Source organism: Echiichthys vipera, assembly GCF_963691815.1.
Source record: "Echiichthys vipera genome assembly, chromosome: 8".
NCBI classification, from domain to species: Eukaryota; Metazoa; Chordata; class Actinopteri; order Perciformes; family Trachinidae; genus Echiichthys; species Echiichthys vipera.
This window is the reverse complement of record NC_139833.1, coordinates 28,168,489-28,187,154: the sequence shown is the minus strand read 5'-3', so window position 1 is coordinate 28,187,154 and position 18,666 is coordinate 28,168,489. Positions and strand designations below refer to the sequence as shown.

Below are 18,666 nucleotides of genomic sequence, written 5' to 3'. Positions count from 1 at the left end.
GGACATGCACATGTGCTTTGCACTGAAGAACTTCACAACTGGTTGGCAGAAACTAGAAGTAGGGATTGCAATGGGATGCTCCATCTCCCCCATCCTCTTTGTAGCAGCCTTTGAAGTCATCCTGATCGGGGCTAGACAGGTGGTGGGTGGTGTCCGGCTGCCAGCAGGGCAGAGGCTTCCCCCTCTAAGGAGCTATATGGATGACATCACCTGCCTTTTAAGAACAGCCCCATGTACATCCAGGCTTCTGAAGAGGTTGGACGAACTGATCGCTTGGGCAAGGATGAAGTTCAAGCCTCAGAAGTCTAGGAGCCTGTCGCTGCGGAAAGGGGAGAGAAATGACAGAGTTTCCTTCACCATCGGCGGGGAAGACATCCCCCTCATCGTGGACCAGCCCATCCGAAGCCTGGGAAGACTATACACATCTAGCCTCTCAGACAAGGATATGTGGAAAACCATCCTTCAGCAGTTGTCAGAAGGCCTGGCAAAGATCAACTCAAGCCAGCTACCTGGAAAGCACAAGGTGTGGTGCTATCACTTCACCCTGTACCCAAGGGTGATGTGGCCTGTGTGAAGTTACCGCAACAGCCGTAGGCAAGATGGAGGCAAAGGCCAACTCCTTCATCCACAAATGGCTCGGGCTGCCACGGTGTTTCTCAGCAGCTGGCCTATACGGTCGGAATCAATTACAGCTACCCCTGAAATCCATCACCCTGGGTTACCGGCAGGAAAAGGCAAGACTGCTGATGGAATTAAGGGACTCCGTCGACAGGACAGTGGCAGAAGCAAACGTCAGAGTTGCAACTGGAAGGAAATGGAGGACTGAAGAGGAGGTGCAGAAGGTGACAGGCTGCAACACCAGGAGCTTGTGGGCAGGGTCCAAACAGGAAGGGCAGGCCTTGGGTGGAGTGATCCACCCATGCTATGGTCCAAGGCAAACAGGAAGGAGAGGAAGGACCTTGTTGCTGCCGAGGTCACCAGAGTGGAACAGGAAGAGCTCAGAGTGAAGTCTGTGGCACAGGGGCAGCAGGGGCGGTGGACTACCTGGGAGGGTGTCGCGAGTCAAACACTCAGCTGGGCAGACTTCTGGAAACTGCCACAAGCTCGACTTAGTTTCCTCATTAGAGCAACCTACGACACGCTCCCGAGCCCCCAAAATCTCCATCAGTGGTTTGGAACAGAGCAATCCTGCGACCTCTGTGGCACCATCAAGGCCTCGCTCCAGCATGTCCTGTCAGGATGTAAAACAGCTCTGACACAAGGTCGACTCACATGGCGGCACGACCAAGTGCTCAGGAAGCTGGCGGAGGTGCTGGAGAAAAGTCGGCAGGATGCCAATAACCAGAACCCAACAAGGAGCCAACAGAGGATCCACTTCCACAGGCAGGGTGAACCTGCAGTACACTCCAGCAAGAGAGCACCATCCTCCAAGCTGTTAACACCAGGGGCAGAGTGGAAGACGGAAGTCGATCTAGGTCGACAGCTCCGGTTCCCACAGGAAATATGTACCACCACCCTAAGACCTGACGTGGTACTGTGGTCCGCAGCTGCAAAGTCTGTACTGCTGGTGGAGTTGACAGTGCCATGGGAGGAGGGAATGGCAGCTGCCTCTGAGAGGAAGAGGGAGAAATATGCAGACCTGGTCGCAGAGTGCAGAGAAAGCGGCTGGCATGCAAGGACGTACCCGGTAGAGGTGGGAGTCAGGGGCTTTGTCGGCAGTTCCACGTCATGCCTGCTGACAGACGTGGGGCTACGGGGGGCCCGCCTAAGCAAAGCCACCAAAGAACTGTCAGAAGAAGCAGAGAAAGCAAGCCACTGGCTCTGGCTGAGACGGCGAGACACGTCTTGGGGGGGAACAACAATATAGGTTGAGCTGCAGGGAGTGTCGGGGAGACGTCCCCATGTACACTGCCCCGCCACTGGGAGATGTTCTGGGCTAAGGGGCGAAACATCCGAAAACAGTGGTCCCCAGCTGAAGACCCAGCAGCTCAACCTGCTCTTTGGTATGCGGTCAGGTTTAGGCCTGGCTCAGGGAAGCGGACGCCCCTGCCATGCACAGTCCTCCATAGGCACCGTAGGAGGTGCGTCAGGCCCAAGGCCAAGCCGATATACCATCACCCTGTATGAAATAATAACTGAATTCACAAACAAAAATCAAGAATACAGCTTTAGAAATGGCATGTTTAAGGGTGATTCCTTAGTCTCACCTTAGCGAGTACAATGGCATCAATGATATTTATAATTTTCACGTCGAAATTATCAACAAGTTCATTTACTGAGACCCAGGGGAGGGTTGGTGTGGAGGAGAAAGCCTGAATAAATGTTCCACGGGTGTTTGCTGTGATAGAACATTTTTTGGTAAGTTTTTCTTTAACATCAGTCTGCACAGGGTAGCACTTTCAAAGACAACACAGTCAGAAAGGGCAACATCAGTTACAGCATACTTGCTCACACCCGTGGACATGACTAAGTCCAGAGTGTGACCTTTGTTGGATGTGGGCTCAGTTACATGCTGAATAAATCAATGGTTATCAATGACACATAAAGTTCTTAAGCCCCCTTGTCATGAATTTTGTCAACATGAATGTTAAAATCACCAACAATAACTACACAATCAAAGTCAAACAGATTATGGACAGCAGTTCAGAAAATTTATCAAATAAGGCTGCACAGTTTTAAGGTGGCCTGTAGACATTTAGGAACATGGAAGAATTCAACTTAAGAGCCACGTATTTAAAGAAGGGAAAGGTTCCATAAGCTATCAGCTTGCACTGGAGATCATCTTCAAACAGGACGGCCACGTCTCCTTCTTTCTTATGCACTGCTTTCACTTATAAAACTCAGGTTGGGAGCTGATTCAATTAGAACAGCAGCACTGTTACCCTGATTTAACCAGGTTTCAGCTAAACATAAACAAGATTGTGCTTGATCATAAAATCATTGACTATAGATGTTTTTCCTGCCAAAGATTCGATAGATTTGCAGAATGAGTTGGGTTTTCTTGCTTAGCCCGTATCGATATCTTTTTTTAGACAGGGACTGAGGAAGCTATCGACCTGGGCCCTGATTTATTCAGGAAAAAGTCATGATGAGCAAAATCCGTCCTGTAGTCTGAGCACAGCACGTCTCAGTAGATTGTATTTTATTGTACAGCAAGCTCTGTGTTCTTAATTAGCAGAGTGGACCCTCTGTTTGAGTGAATAATGTTGTAGGAATTTTGGATATTTGTAATTCATAATCATAGTTTTGTCAGGTCAGACGCAGTTTAGTGTCTCCTCTATTTAACCTGATCATATGATTAGTACATAGCTTGTTTGCGCATAATGGATAACGTAAATAACTGCCTCATGACGGTATAATGGCATATCTGTGCTTCTGTACATCCTGTTTCTTGCAGATAACTCATGACTGTTTTTATGGCCTATGTGGACCCTGTGTTAGAGACCTTCTGATGTGAGAAGTTCAGAGGGGGATTGTAATGTCTAAGGCATGTTTTGTTTGGTCTAAAGACGTCACCCAATCAAGGCTTGGCTCGTTCTATCTATGACCTTGTGACCCTGTCTGTCTGAATGGTGCGTCTCCTCCTTTTTGTTGATCTTTATTGAAGAATACCATTTCCACAACAATACCAAGAACCATAATCGCTGGAGAAACTCCTGAAAATCCCACACAGTTGGGTCATGCAAACTGAACCTATATGGACTGGCCTTAATCCATGCTGCAATAAAGTCAATGTTTGGGTGAGCAAGTAATTTCGTAGTGTCGAATATTGTTGTAATGTTTAATATAATTTAATTTACTTTAACATAAAACTTGTTGGACGGTAGATAGATGTATCATCAGTAACCACGAGTTGCCACAGCTGACCGCCACACTAGTGCGATCAGGGCAGACTGAATGTTTCCCTTATACACTGTATGAAAACATAAACAGCACGCAGGACTTTAAAACAGATTAATAATGAGAACATGCAGACTCCACACAGAAGGGCCATAGCCGGGATTCAAACCAGGAACCCTCTTGTGTTAACACCAGCTCAAACACTGCCAGGAGACAGATGTCCATCGTGTTTTTGCAATTTCCCATCTTGGGATCAATAAAGTATATTTTTTCTATTCTATTTTATACTAAATTCTACAGACATTTATCAATCTCATCACAACGATATTTGACACTATGACATTACTTGTTCAACCAAAAATAGACCTGATGGTTTACTCACATTTTGAAGCTATTTAATAGTTAGGTACAGGTGTTTGCAGGAGCAGTAAATAACATTCAGAGAAGTTCAGTTAACATGATTTGAGGAGAAGGTCTAGCTTTCACAGTTAGTGATTATTATTGTGAGTGATAGTGAAATTGGCTAATTGCTGTGTGCTGAACTGGGTTTAGCAGAGCTCACTGCCCGATCATGGGAGCACACAATGCCGCCACTTTGTCGCTCGAGGCAAAGCGTCAGACTGACTGACTCTGACTTTAAACTTCAATTTGAATCAGAAACTAAACAGTGTGGCGTCAATGGTGGAGTCATCATTTATATATTGGCAATATATGGTGGAATTAGTAATACCCATGTTCCCTTTGTACGGGGAACATCTGACCCTTTTTAAAGAAATCTTCAAATCTGATTTAAAGTCGTCCTGCGTGCTGTTTATGCTTTCATACAGCGTATAAGGGAAACAGTCAGTCTGCCCTCATCACAGTAGTGTGGCGGTCAGCTGTGGCAAATCGTGTTACTGATGAAACAACATCTATCTACCGTCCAACGAGTTTTATGTTAAATTAAATTTAAATTATATAAAACATTACAACAATATTCAACACTACGAAATTACTTGCAGATGTTCCCGAATTCCAAAGCAGATAGGCCTACGTAGACCTAACCCTAACAAAATGCTGCATTAAATGAGTGAAGGCAGAGGCTTATCCGACCAGGGAACATAGGGATGACCCCGCAACCCACCACTGATCACAACAAAACAGACTTTGCAAATCCGAGCAAATGGATTGGAAAAAAAAAAGGAATTTCCATTTTAAAAGCTGTATTCTTGATTCTGTTTGTGAATTCAGTTATTGATTTCTGTTTTTAAAACTGCATTTTCAAATGGACTTTAAACGCTTTTATTTATTTAGGAATTCCACCATGTATTTTTAAATGTTGTATTTAAATACGGTTTATAGTGTCATTTGGAGAATCTTTTTATGGTTCCTCTTTTTAATAATGGATTTGAAAACAAGTTTCTTAATTCCTGTTTTAAATGTAAAAAGATATTTATCAAAGAAATGCTCTATTTCAATGTCCCTGTCCCTTGTGGGCCTACATAATTGTAAACACTTAAAATGATGAAATATGAACGAAGAGGTTTGCCGATATGTGATGATCATGTCCAATTTCTTTTACTGTAGTTTTCACTTTTCAATCCAACACACTTTATTTAGGATAATATTAAAAGGGAAAGTTTCAATTACATTATAACATATGATGGTGATGATTTCCTCATATTGGTACCTTCATTAAAATGTGCAATGGTTTACTGACATTTTCAGCGCAACCCTGTTCAGGATGGCCCTTATATTATATTCAAGTTACTTTACTGTGCAGTTTCAGAGTAGAAGGGGAAAGTCACCACAAATTGAACACCTATTTAAACTTTCATAAAAATATTTTATAGCGGTCACCCTAACAATTAAGTCATTTTGCTGTAGCCTACAGTTTTGGAGAAAATTCAAGGCAAACCTACCTCTTCTGCCACTGCTTAAACATTTCCTTTGTTCCTTGAAGTCTCAAAAAGTATTTTGCTGAAATCACGTTACAACAAAATTGCTAATACCTACCTAACTGTAGAATTTTGAGAACTTTAAAGGTAAAGTGACTTGCAAGGTCAAAAAGCACAACACCAATACCATCATATTGAAATGAAAAATATTTGATATAATATACAAATATTTTGATAAATTCAACATCTCTCACAAAGAAAAGTGTTAAAATAGCACAGCTTGTCAGAGCTATCCTTTGTATCAGCCGAGACAAATTATCCAACAACTCCTGAGGATACACTGTTTATTTGACTATGCTGCATGCTTACATTTATCAAACAATAAGAGCAAAAATTAAGCAATATAATGATTTTACATGTTACAAACATACAAATATACTGAAGATTTGTTGTTCTACATCTTGTTACTGAACCTAAGTGGTTAAGAGGGTCTAAAAAAAAGAAAAGAAAAAGAAATGCATCTCGATCACATTTTCCAGGACAGTTATGTCGATGACTTTGCGCACTCTGCAACATCCAACTTCCTGCCACTGCTGCACATTTTGGCCAGATTCTGTAAAAAGCAGAAAGCAGAAAGCAGCATTTAAAAAAAAAAAAAAAAAACCTCATGGATGGAGATAAAGTCTCAAGTTCTACCAAGCAAGTCTTACATTAGCAGCTCGGACAATGCTGTTAGGAGACTGGAGGGCTGCGAGGTCTGTTAGGATCTTCTTCAGGTCTTTGTTACTTGGACATTCTGAAACAGGTGATTGAGGTTAGGTCAGTGTCACATAGTGAACAGCAAAGATGGCCTCCACGTACACAGACGCTGAGTGTGGGTGTGTACTATATACCTGGTCCAGGAGATGCTTGTGACTTCAGCTGCAGGTATGGATGCTCCAGCAGCTCCGCAATAGAGATTCGCTCTCTGGGGTTTCGTACCAGGCACCTCTGGAACAACCAGACAATAAAAACAACTTATTTAGGATTTTACATCACTTCAACAACATTTCTAAGCTCCAAATAGGAGGCAAACCGCGGCTCCTTCACATTCTGTTGATCATTTAAGTTCTTTTTTAAAAATGTAACTAAAACACCACGCACGTTTAATTTATGGACCTATAGCTAAATATTAATCAGTATTTTAATTCAACATGTTACAGCAGCCTGTACTGCACAATATGGGCTTAGTGTATGTTTGATTTAATTATGTAGATGTGTCTTAAATATTCGTACTTAATATAAACAGATTATAGAGATTTATTTTCACTTTGAACCTCATTCTCTGAGATCAGAGAGGACAGCAGTCATCCTCGGCCACCACGGCCATGAGTTACTGTTTCATACAGGCTACTACTCAAAAGGGTCAGGAAATGTTCGAACGTTTGTAGTTCACTGATAATCTCTGGTACACCCCCATGTCTCGTCCATACAAATATTTTCTCATCGGATCTACACGGTCAACTGGGGCTACACGGTGGTGTAGTGGTTAGCACTGTCGCCTCACAGCAAGAAGGTCACAGGTTCGCATTCCGACCTCAGCCTTTCTGTGCGGAGTTTGCATGTTCTCCCCGTGTCTGCGTGGGTTTTCTCCGGGTACTCCGGTTTCCTCCCACAATCCAAAGACATGCATGTGTTAGGTTAATTGATGAGTCCGAAATTGCCCGTAGGTGTGAATGGTTGTCTGTCTCTGTTCGTCTCTATGTGCCCTGTGATAGACTGGCGTCCTGTCCAGGGTGTACCCCACCTTACGCCCGATGTCAGCTGGGATCGGCTCCAGCACCCCCGCGACCCCGACCCCGGGATAAGCGGTTGAAGATGAATGAATGACCTATTTTGGTTTCACTTTAGAAAGGTGAGTGATTTTAATGCCTGATCTTTTGTATTCACGTCACACTAATACAGTTAAGTCTTAAGTCTCTCACCTTCAACACATCCAATAAATCCTTCTCCGAGATATCAGGAAACTCAATCCCATGGGAAGGATCAATGATGGCGTGCAACTTGGCAATCTGATTGGTGATGCTTTGGAATGGAGTTTTCCCATAAGTCATGCAGTACAGGATACATCCAAGGGACCATACATCACCTTTGGGACTGATCTTTGGGTGAAAAAAAAGGGATATAAAATATTATCACCACTGCTGGGATCAGAAAAGATAGTTTAATTATCTTGGTAATAGTATGATCACTCTAGCTACGTTCAAGTCAATGATAGACAGGATTAGATACAAATTTGTGGCATGTAGCTCGGCACTTGCAGCTGTATGTAGGCACACAGAGCTCTATATCACTGGAACCGGCAGTCCTCCAGTGGTAACATTACTTCCTGAAGACAGTAAAATTCACAAAGCTGTGTTCCTTCAGGTGATGTTATTTATTAAAGCCCAACAGCATTTTGTTTTCCAGTTCTGTGACTTCCACAACAGGTACCAAGCAGCAATAGAGGTTATTTCAGTCATGGTTGATGACAGAAAGAACATTCTTGATGCCTATAACTCTGCAATAGTGCGAGTAAACACAAAGGCTCCAAAAAAGATCCCGGGATCAAACTCACGGAAATAAAGTGAGGCAAATATTCGCTTTGTGTCCGGTATGAACAAGACAAAGTACCTTTGAGCGTGCTTTTCCTGCCTGGGATGAAGTGTCTTTGATGGCTTCAGGGGGCATATAGTTCAAGGTTCCGACCTGTGGTTGTCAAACAACATTGTATTACATGGGTAGAGGCCTTTCCACCTGAGGTGCAGATCTGATAGCTTCCTTTTGTTTTCTCTACACAGAATCCTCAAAGCAATTTCAGTCAAAAACAACTGGACTAGTTGTTTGTCTAGGAAGACGTTTCACCTCTCATCCAAGAGGCTTCATCAGTTCATGTACGCATCTGACCAGGCTGGGACTGGTCCAACTAACTGGTGTGGAGATCCAGGTATTTAACCTCTCACAAGGCCGATGATGTCACTGACACCCTTTGTGCTCCAAGTGCCCACGCCCGTCGTTAGAGTGACAGTCGTTGGTGGGCAGTTGGTTTCGACTTCGTTAGTGCTCTATTGAGTCTGAACGACAGTCGTTGGGGTCACCCGGGCCATGTGTGAACAGTTGTCCTTTGAGGTTAGATTGTTGAATCTCCTGGGAAGGGATGAAAGGGCGGCATTGTAAATTGGAGATAAGTGGTGTCTCAGACCCCCTCCTCTGTTTAGCGATGGTTTCTCCACTTTTACATAGATGGCTTCTTTTACTCCTCTTTCAAACCATCTGTCCTCTCTGTCCAAGATTTGGACATTGCTGTCATCAAAGGAGTGGGCTTTCTCCTTGAGGTGTAAGTGGACAGCCGAGTCCAGGCCTGAGGAGTTAGCTCTCCTGTGTTGGTCCATGCCTTTATGCAGTGGTTGTTTTGTTTCTCCAATGTAAAGATCTTTGCATTCCTCGTTGCATTGGACAGCATAAACCAGGTTGCTTTTGTGGTGGTGTGGTGTTCTGTCCTTCGGATGTACTAGCCTCTGTCTGAGTGTGTTACCGGGTTTGAAATACACAGGGATGCAGTGTTTGTTGAAAATCCTCCTGAGTTTCTCCGATACCCCCTTAACTTCCTCTCTGGTGAACTTGATGTTTCTGTCCACTGAGTTGATATGTTCAGTAAAAGTTTGCACCTCTTTGGATTTGATCTTAACCCATGTGTCGTCCACATATCTGAACCAATGGCTTGGGGTTACTCCTTTAAAGGAGTTCAAAGCCTTGTCCTCTACCTCCTCCATGTACAGATTTGCCACAATAGGGGATACTGGTGAACCCATGGCACTCCTTTAAAGGAGTAACCCCAAGCCATTGGTTCAGATATGTGGACGACACATGGGTTAAGATCAAATCCAAAGAGGTGCAAACTTTTACTGAACATATCAACTCAGTGGACAGAAACATCAAGTTCACCAGAGAGGAAGTTAAGGACAACAGCTTGCCCTTCTTGGACTGTGACGTCCATATGGAGAATGACAGGAGCCTCCACATAGGGGTATACAGAAAACCCACTCACACGGATCAATATCTACTTTTTGACTCTCACCACCCTTTGGAACACAAGCTTGGCGTTATCAGAACACTGCAGCATAAAGCTGATAACGTACCCACTAGCTCACAAGCTCAAGGGGAAGAACGCAAGCACCTGAGAGGCGCCCTCACAACTTGTGGCTACCCCAGCTGGACCTTTGTTAAAACGGCAGCTGCCTCCAGAAAGAAAACCAAAGTGGTTGAGAAAGAAAAAGATAACAGGAGAAACAACATAGTCATCCCATATGTGGCTGGGGTATCGGAGAAACTCAGGAGGATTTTCAACAAACACTGCATCCCTGTGTATTTCAAACCCGGTAACACACTCAGACAGAGGCTAGTACATCCGAAGGACAGAACACCACACCACCACAAAAGCAACCTGGTTTATGCTGTCCAATGCAACGAGGAATGCAAAGATCTTTACATTGGAGAAACAAAACAACCACTGCATAAAGGCATGGACCAACACAGGAGAGCTAACTCCTCAGGCCTGGACTCGGCTGTCCACTTACACCTCAAGGAGAAAGCCCACTCCTTTGATGACAGCAATGTCCAAATCTTGGACAGAGAGGACAGATGGTTTGAAAGAGGAGTAAAAGAAGCCATCTATGTAAAAGTGGAGAAACCATCGCTAAACAGAGGAGGGGGTCTGAGACACCACTTATCTCCAATTTACAATGCCGCCCTTTCATCCCTTCCCAGGAGATTCAACAATCTAACCTCAAAGGACAACTGTTCACACATGGCCCGGGTGACCCCAACGACTGTCGTTCAGACTCAATAGAGCACTAACGAAGTCGAAACCAACTGCCCACCAACGACTGTCACTCTAACGACGGGCGTGGGCACTTGGAGCACAAAGGGTGTCAGTGACATCATCGGCCTTGTGAGAGGTTAAATACCTGGATCTCCACACCAGTTAGTTGGGCCAGTCCCAGCCTGGTCAGATGCGTACATGAACTGATGAAGCCTCTTGGATGAGAGGTGAAACGTCTTCCTAGACAAACAACCAGTCCAGTTGTTTTTGACTGAAATTGCTTTGAGGATAACGATGACCTGGACGAATGAGAACATTCACAGGCTCTACACAGAATGTCATATTTAAAACAATGAGAAAGTGTATGTTTTGCATGAATTTCTTGGTTGCCTGCTTAGTAAGTGTTTCTCTGAATGCAGCTTACATTGTGTAGTTACAGCTAGTGTAGATGATCAATTCTCCAGTGTTTTTCCACAATTACAATCCAACACTAACACTACATGTAAGATACACAATGTGTCCCTTCAGTGTTCGACTAATGTTACCTGTGAGTCCTTCATTATGCTCGTTACATCTGGCTGGATTCTGTTTGCGATGCCAAAGTCAATCAACTTCAGCGAAGCATTCACTATGACAAAATTAGCTGGCTTCAAGTCACTGTGGACAATTCCTGCACAGAAGACATGGAGGACAGTCAAGATCATTCCAATGTTGCACTTAGTTAACAGTGAAAATGGACAGGGACAGTAATGAGAGCTACAGGGAAAGAGAACCATGTTTGTGGATGATATGGACAGCCTCCAACATGTTCCTCCAGTAGAACTTCCTGTCAAGCGGATTCACAGTTTTGCGGTTTCGCAACCAAGTGTTGAGATCCAGGTTTCCACACTCCATCAGCATGTAGATGTAGCTGTTGGTTATTTCACTGCAAACATATAACAGTCAGGGTTTTTGTAACAGAAATGATTATTACAGGTGGACTTCAAGCCTTTATATGAATTAGATTTCTTTTTTGAAGACAAATGAGTTAACTGCTCCAACAGCCCAACTTTCCAAAACAAAAGAGGGCAAATTATTCCAAGGCCATTCATATGCAATGCATTGATACACTGTTATATATCTCTTACTTACTAATCATAGAGCTTGATAATTTGCTCGCTGTACTGCTGCAAGTGGTTCAGATGTTGAATTTCATTTTTGTAACTTTCTATTGTTTGAGCATCTGCCTCCTCAAGGTCGACGTATTTCACAGCAAACAGCTGTTTTTTGTGATCAAGGACCTGGTATACCTGAAACAAACACAAAACAGGTCATTGATTATAGTTGTAAACAATAAAAAAAGCAAAGCCCTGTTAATGTTTTACCTTGCTAGATCCGCCACGCCCAATCATCTTGAGTATGAAGAACTGCTTGCCTTTGATGGTAATAGATTCATTTGACATCGCAGTGAGGGAAGCCTAAAATGAGATTTAACAAAATTATACCATGTCATTACAGTTTACAATGATTCCTTGGGTAGGTAAAACAAAAAGGGCCTTTCTGCATTATAGGTGCTTGGTGTCAATGAAAAAAAATGTGGACGCATAGAATATGTCCTCCGAGTGTAAAAATAGGAATTGGCATGAATTGATTTAGGCAAAGCTAGGAGGTGGACATGCTGTACCTGTGGAGTTTGGAAACACGGCGCCTGATTTAGTGGTGTGCATGGCTGCTGAACAGTTCCAGCTCTGTGTGCTGCCACTGCAGAGGAAGACACTGGAGGGCCTCTCTTAACAACCGGGGTAATGAAGCTGAGAGAAGGATGGATTAGGTTTGACTGAGCACATTTTATGCTGGTACAAAGAAGCATATAAAGAAACAAGAGACTTCCATAAAAGCAAATTAAAGGTATTATGTCGAATGTGAATGACACTGGTGGCCATTAAGTGAACTACATTCAGCATCCTGTTTCGCGTACACACACACACACACACTGTAAGCACGTGTGAGCATCCTGGGCATCGGCCAAAACAGTGCCGTTACATTCAAGAGACTCAATGTGATTGGTCAGCATCATGTTGATAGATGAGGTATGTAAAGTGACACTGTCTTAGTCCAAAACCCGACAAAGGTCCTTTTCTCACATCCGTTGGATTTTCCCGGCAAAAACCATCCCATGATCTCAGTTTTTAGGTGACGCTACAATCCATTCACACAATGGTAATACAAATCGATCCATGCATTGAAAACTGCTTCATATAGTACCTCTACATGCTACTAATAATGTTCCAGACCAGCAGACTACCAAGTCAATATATTACCTGCTAGCACAGGGGTTTCTGTTGCTGATTGGTGTCTGACAGACTGTTTGTGGGTTCAGTCTTGAAGGAAGATGTTGAGATGAAGCAGGAAGTGACTCAAGCACATGGGGAACGGGTCTGGGGTCAGGAGGTGTTGTGCGTTTATCCTAGGCAAAAAAAAAATTGGAATGATTTGATCAGCACTAGGGAAAGCTTTTTAGTGCCTAAATCTGCCAGCAAGAACAGGGAGATAAAAAAATAAACTAACAGACTAACATACACAACTTTACCAAAAATGCTCATTCAAGATTATTTGAGAACGTTAAGATATGTCGCTGGGAAACAATTGCTCTAAATACTTTGCACAGAAAATAGTAGTACATAAAGGATGCCATCAGACCTCTGGAGAAACATGCCGGTAGACGAGAGCTGGAATCTTCCACTCTGATAAGAGCTCCTTGCCGACAGGTTTAGCCTTTTCCACTGACTGGTTCACAGGGATCCGAGCAGGAAGCTGAAGTTCCTGTGATCGCCCACAAACAGGCGTACTTACTGGAACAAATGTTTGCAAATCTACAAGAAAAAATGTAGAAAGCAGAAACGTTTCAGTTACAAACCATGTCCAAGTTGGTGCTTTGACTTTAACAATGCTCCTCTGTGAATCTCTACCTGTGGGGTGCTCCTCCTCACTGGTGGGCACAAGCTGTTTCTCCCCGGCTTTCAGGTTACGCATGGCCGTCTCCAGGAGCTCTGCTGGCCTGGCATTTAAGGTTCTGGCTTTGTGCAGAATTGAAGTTGCTTTGTTCGCATTACCTTACAAAGAAAAGGAGGAAGACAAAATCAGATGTGGTAAAAGTATTAGGAAACTAGCACATCTGTAAAAATATCTATATAACTGCTTTTGTTGTACTGCTGTTGACTTAAAGTTCTTTTTTGGGGATAACAATGACCTGGACAAATGAGAACATTCACCAGCATCCATATAACTGAAATGTGTACACTTGGTCTGTGTGTCTATTCCATATATCAGATTTCTGGAAACTGAAATAAATGCAAAGCCATTCTACCTTGAGAAGCCTCAAACTGGGCATGTGCTATGTGGACGAAAGCGAAGCCTTTACAGTTGGATCTTGCAACTATAAAATGGTCTCTGGCTTCATCTGGGTCTTCGATACTACAAAAAAAAAAAGATGATATTTGGTTATACAAAAGCACCTAACAAAGCTTGTTGCTAGGGCTGGGACAAGAAATCGTCCAATGAGATCAGGGCACAAGTTACAGTCACTGAGTCAGCACTCCGTATGTGACGAGCAGAGAGAACGCATCAGTCTCTGCCGTTTGTCAGCAGCTCCTGAGCAGAGTGACAGCTGCTGGATAACCTGCCTTCACCAGCCAACTGACAGCGATTTACTAAACCAAAATAATTTTCATGTGGGTTACATGGGAAGAAATCAACAGTGTTTTATTGATTCACTGACTTTATTGTTGTTGAATTTGATAGAAATTCTGTTGTGGCTATACCACTGTACTAGCATGTTTATAAATGTTTGGTTATTTAAAAAAACATGCTAGTACAGCAGTGCTATAGCCACAGTGGATGTTTTATCAAATTTCAGACATTTCAGAATAAATCAAAAATAATAACTTGTACTCTAATTTTGATCTCCAGTGTAGATACCGTTAATATGTTCAAAACAGATAAAGGCCTAGCGGGAGAAACCGCGGGTGTGGGTCGGTAATAACATGGAAATGTACGTGTTCTGTGAGATGAGCAAGTGACGGCCATCACCCCACCACAGCTCTCTGCTGAAATCAAAATCAAGAAAATAATGAAAGTTAAATAGTGTTAAAATCTCTCCTCTTCCTCGGGAACTCAATACCGTGTATCGTCTCATGAGGTGAGGGTCTCGTCACACCCCTACTTTTAAGATTCTTTTATTTCTTATTGTGCCATGTTTTATTTTTTAGTAAATAAATGATCATTTACAGAGATACTGCTTTAAAAATGATCACAATCTTGTTTTTTCCCCCCTGCAATGCCACAATACACACACCACAAAGTCCCAAGACTATAATGCAGATAGAATAAATTCAGCCACACTCACCCCTTGAGTTCTGCGTATCTGATAAGTATTCTGGCATAGCTGGCATTTTTGCTGAATTGTCTTATTGGCAGCCTGGAGAAGATTTTAGCATAACAGTCCTTGAGCTTATTGAGGAGATTGATGTCTGTGTGAGGGTTGCCTCTTTTCTCCAGGTTCATCAGATATGTCCGACACGACTCCGGGGAATTTGCATTGATGGCCTGGTCAAAGTTGTATGTTAAATCTGCCAAAGAAAAAGGAATGTCATCAAAACAATCAAAATGCCCCACCTAGGAGAACCTCAGGGTCATAACAACACTGTTCTGACTGCTCAACACATCGAAAGGCATTCAGTGTAGCATAATGTCAAGGTTTTATTGTACCTTCCATTCTGGAGGAGTCCCTTGTGTCATGTGTGTGAAGGAGTGGGATGGAAGAGTCTACAGCTGCCTGGTCCTCCCAGGGGCAATGCTCTGGGCTGACAGCTGGTGGCTAAGAACAAGGCAATATAATAAGAAGAGATAGGGGGGGGGGGGGGGGGGGGGGGGGGGGGTGTATGTGTTTCTTTTAACGTCAGCAGTCAATATAACAACTGTACATTGAACTAAACATCAAAACATTAATTTTTATGCCAATTATCCACAAAGTGTGCAGCTTTTGTCACTGCAGTATATATTTCTGGGCTTCCAGAGCCTTTTGATATGGGTAGCCAGAAATGTCTGGCCCATTTATCAAGATCTGCATGCAGGCTGCAAGATGTTCTCCTTGCAGCCTATTGCAGATGTTTTTCTTGACCTGTGCACATGCACGTGTCTGTGTGTGTGTGTAAGCATCGTGGCAGAACTCCACTGTGAGCGATAGAGAGAGCAGAGGAGAATTGTACAACCATGCAGACAAAAATGATATGCAGTCATATGAATAAGAGAAATAACATAAGGCTACTAAGCTTGTTTAATAAAAGGATAAGGTATAGAACTGTTCTCTAGGAAAGGTATCCTTGGGTGACTTCTGCTGTGATCTGGCACTATTTAGAAAACAAAATTAACAGACCTTCTAGGGGGCGCCCCCCAAATACAATGGTAGGGGAAACACTGCGGACATTGCTAGACCCAAATCACTGTAGCTCATTTGTACTCACTTGAAGTTCCGCATCGACTGCATTTTTCTTTGAAGATGATAGTCCAAAATGTGGGTTCATGCGTGAGCCAGATGTTTGCCTAAGGCAAAATTAAACAAATGTATCATTGATAAAACATAAAACACTTGAAATCAGTTCTTACAGATTTGATTGAAATATTAAAGAATTTACATGCAAAGTGAACCGGGCCATTGCCTTACAAGACTAACTAATCAGTCTGGAACCTCAGTTAATTTTAGATTTCAAACTGGCATTACTAACGGTTCAGACCAAACTGCCTCTTGACACAACAGGATAGACTTAGGAGCAATCAGAGTAATGAAGTTGGGGCGGTGCTTGGCACATGTCACAAGCGTTCTTAAATAACAGCTAAAAAGTAAACTAAAATGTGTTTCTGAAAACATTTGAGTCGAGCAATAGACAATATAGCAACAGAATCTTGAATCTTACTTGATCAGCAATGCCTAGTTTTTTTGGGCATAACTCCTGCTTCCCTTTAAAGGGACCTTGGGTGTTCCAAGCAGGATGACAGTATAAGTCATTTTAACCATCATTATCATATTGTATTAAATTTGGCAAAAAAAACCAAACTGACTTCATACAATATTTCTCAAGACAATCAAATTAAAACATATTTGGAAATAAATATGAGTATGAGGAAATACCTGGACAAACTAAAATGGATTGATGAATCGTTTCTCTTTGAGGACTTTCCATTATTGTAGTCATCATCATCCTTTTCTGGGATAGAGAAAGGTACTACGGGAACTCTTCCTGGCTGGAATCGAAAAGTTCAAAACTTTAGAACCCTAAGGACTATTTGGAAATTAATTTCCCAATCTTTGACAAAAATTAAAAGCATTATAAAGTTATAGGTAAAAACGTGAGCAGGATGAAATGTAACTGTCACCATGCCAACTGCTCTCTTGCGATGAGACCCAGATCTCCAGCCTGGTAGCTGGTCATCTGATGATCCACCAAGGGGCTCTGTCCTAAAGGTCAGAGATCAACATAAGCTGTTATATTCCCTATAACAAACAGGGGCCTTATTAAATGTTGAAAGCCGTTTTATTCTTACCCTGATCCAAAAATACCAGAGAGCTGCAAGTCGCCTGTGCCATCTGATGTCCTGCATATTTTTCGGAATTCTGAGCTTTTTTTGACAGAGCCGTGCACATTACTGTGCGACAATACTGGCACAAAGAAAACACAGCAAAATGTTAAAACCAGACAATGAAAAGTTAATATATCATATGAGAAGATTTTATTGCAAAATGGTTGTATATTGCTGAATTACGTGCATAATAAAAACAATTGCTGTATACCGGACAAGTGATGTAACATAACAATACAATGCCATGGAATAAAACACAAACAAATACTCACATGGTACATTTTCCTTATCCTTTGAACAGTAGAGTTGAGTTTTCCCTGTCTGCATGCTTTGCAAGGCAGTCTCCAGCAGTTCCTTTGGTTTAGCACCCAGTGCAATAGCATTCTGCAATATGTAAATGCTTCTCTTTGTGTTGCCTGGTAAGATCATAAAGAGACAATAAAATATCCCAGATAACACATCATGAGAACATGCTTATACGAGCAACAACAACCAAACAAACTTACCTTGAGAATATTCAAACTCTGCATGCGCAATGTGAACAAATGCAAAGTTCTGGCTGTGAGATCTGGCCAAGTTAAAGTTGGATTCTGCCTCATTGACATCCTGAATTCTAATAAAAAGGAAAACAGGAAAAACAGACTAAATTCCCACCCTGCTGTTCTTATTATTTCAAAATTATGTATTTAATCCCGCCCATTCAATCTGCTGTTCACAGAACGTCTTTGACATTAGTAAGAACCTTGGTTACTCACACTTTAAGCTCTGCAAATCTGACCAACATCCTGGCGTAACTCTCATTCTCACAGTGTTTTCCCAGTGGCATACTGGAGAATACTCTGGTATAAAAATCAACAAGTCTGGTGAGGTGGTTATGATCCAGGTGAGGGTCCCCTTTCTTCTCCAGACCGTTCAAATATGTGAGGCATGTTTCTGGTGAGTTTGAGCTGATTACCCGGTTAATGTTGTCAGTGGTATCTGTAACAAGCACAAGGTGTTATGATGACTTCATGAAGTATGGACATATGAATACTGATGCATATGGGTTGTACAGTGACAGTACTACTGGGAAATTTACGTACCTTCATTGAGACCCTCTTTAATTTTGTTGATCTTTTGAAAAAGCATGGCAAGCTGCTGCTTTCTGTCTGTATGCTCCTCTTCTTCCATCTGAAATTGAGTAGATGCATCACATTAGGCCAAAACCCGTCTAAAATAAAGACGATTTTTTTAACTTCTCATTTGATATGAAAATGTGCATTAGTCTAACTTAGTGATACACACATGACTTACGGTGTCTTAATGGGCTAACGTCAATCCTTACAAGACACTTTACAAACCGGTAGAGTTATGAGTGACATTTAAAATACCAGCAAGGATGTGGTGAACAGAGTAATTTTAAGAGAACTCAATAAAATCAATTGTAACATTACGTGACGGTAATGACGTTCTGCTTTGTGGATCGTTTAGTGGATTATTAAATACATTTCTTGA

General features: G+C 42.4%; 1 protein-coding gene across 1 annotated transcript; it reads right to left on the bottom strand.

The window, feature by feature from the left end:
* Positions 1 to 6,194: 6,194 nt before the first annotated feature.
* On the bottom strand, positions 6,195 to 18,342 carry ttk (ttk protein kinase; the record flags this gene model as incomplete). Its single annotated transcript, XM_083918971.1, has 24 exons — positions 6,195 to 6,330; positions 6,428 to 6,513; positions 6,611 to 6,707; positions 7,682 to 7,858; positions 8,370 to 8,444; positions 11,103 to 11,227; positions 11,331 to 11,482; positions 11,689 to 11,846; positions 11,922 to 12,014; positions 12,221 to 12,347; positions 12,858 to 13,003; positions 13,237 to 13,409; positions 13,506 to 13,649; positions 13,904 to 14,010; positions 14,942 to 15,164; positions 15,304 to 15,412; positions 16,059 to 16,137; positions 16,724 to 16,836; positions 16,969 to 17,050; positions 17,137 to 17,251; positions 17,445 to 17,588; positions 17,679 to 17,785; positions 17,928 to 18,150; positions 18,255 to 18,342. 24 exons carry the CDS (start codon positions 18,340 to 18,342, stop codon positions 6,262 to 6,264), a joined length of 3,012 nt encoding a protein of 1,003 aa, XP_083775097.1. The 3' UTR covers positions 6,195 to 6,261.
* Positions 18,343 to 18,666: the final 324 nt, after the last annotated feature.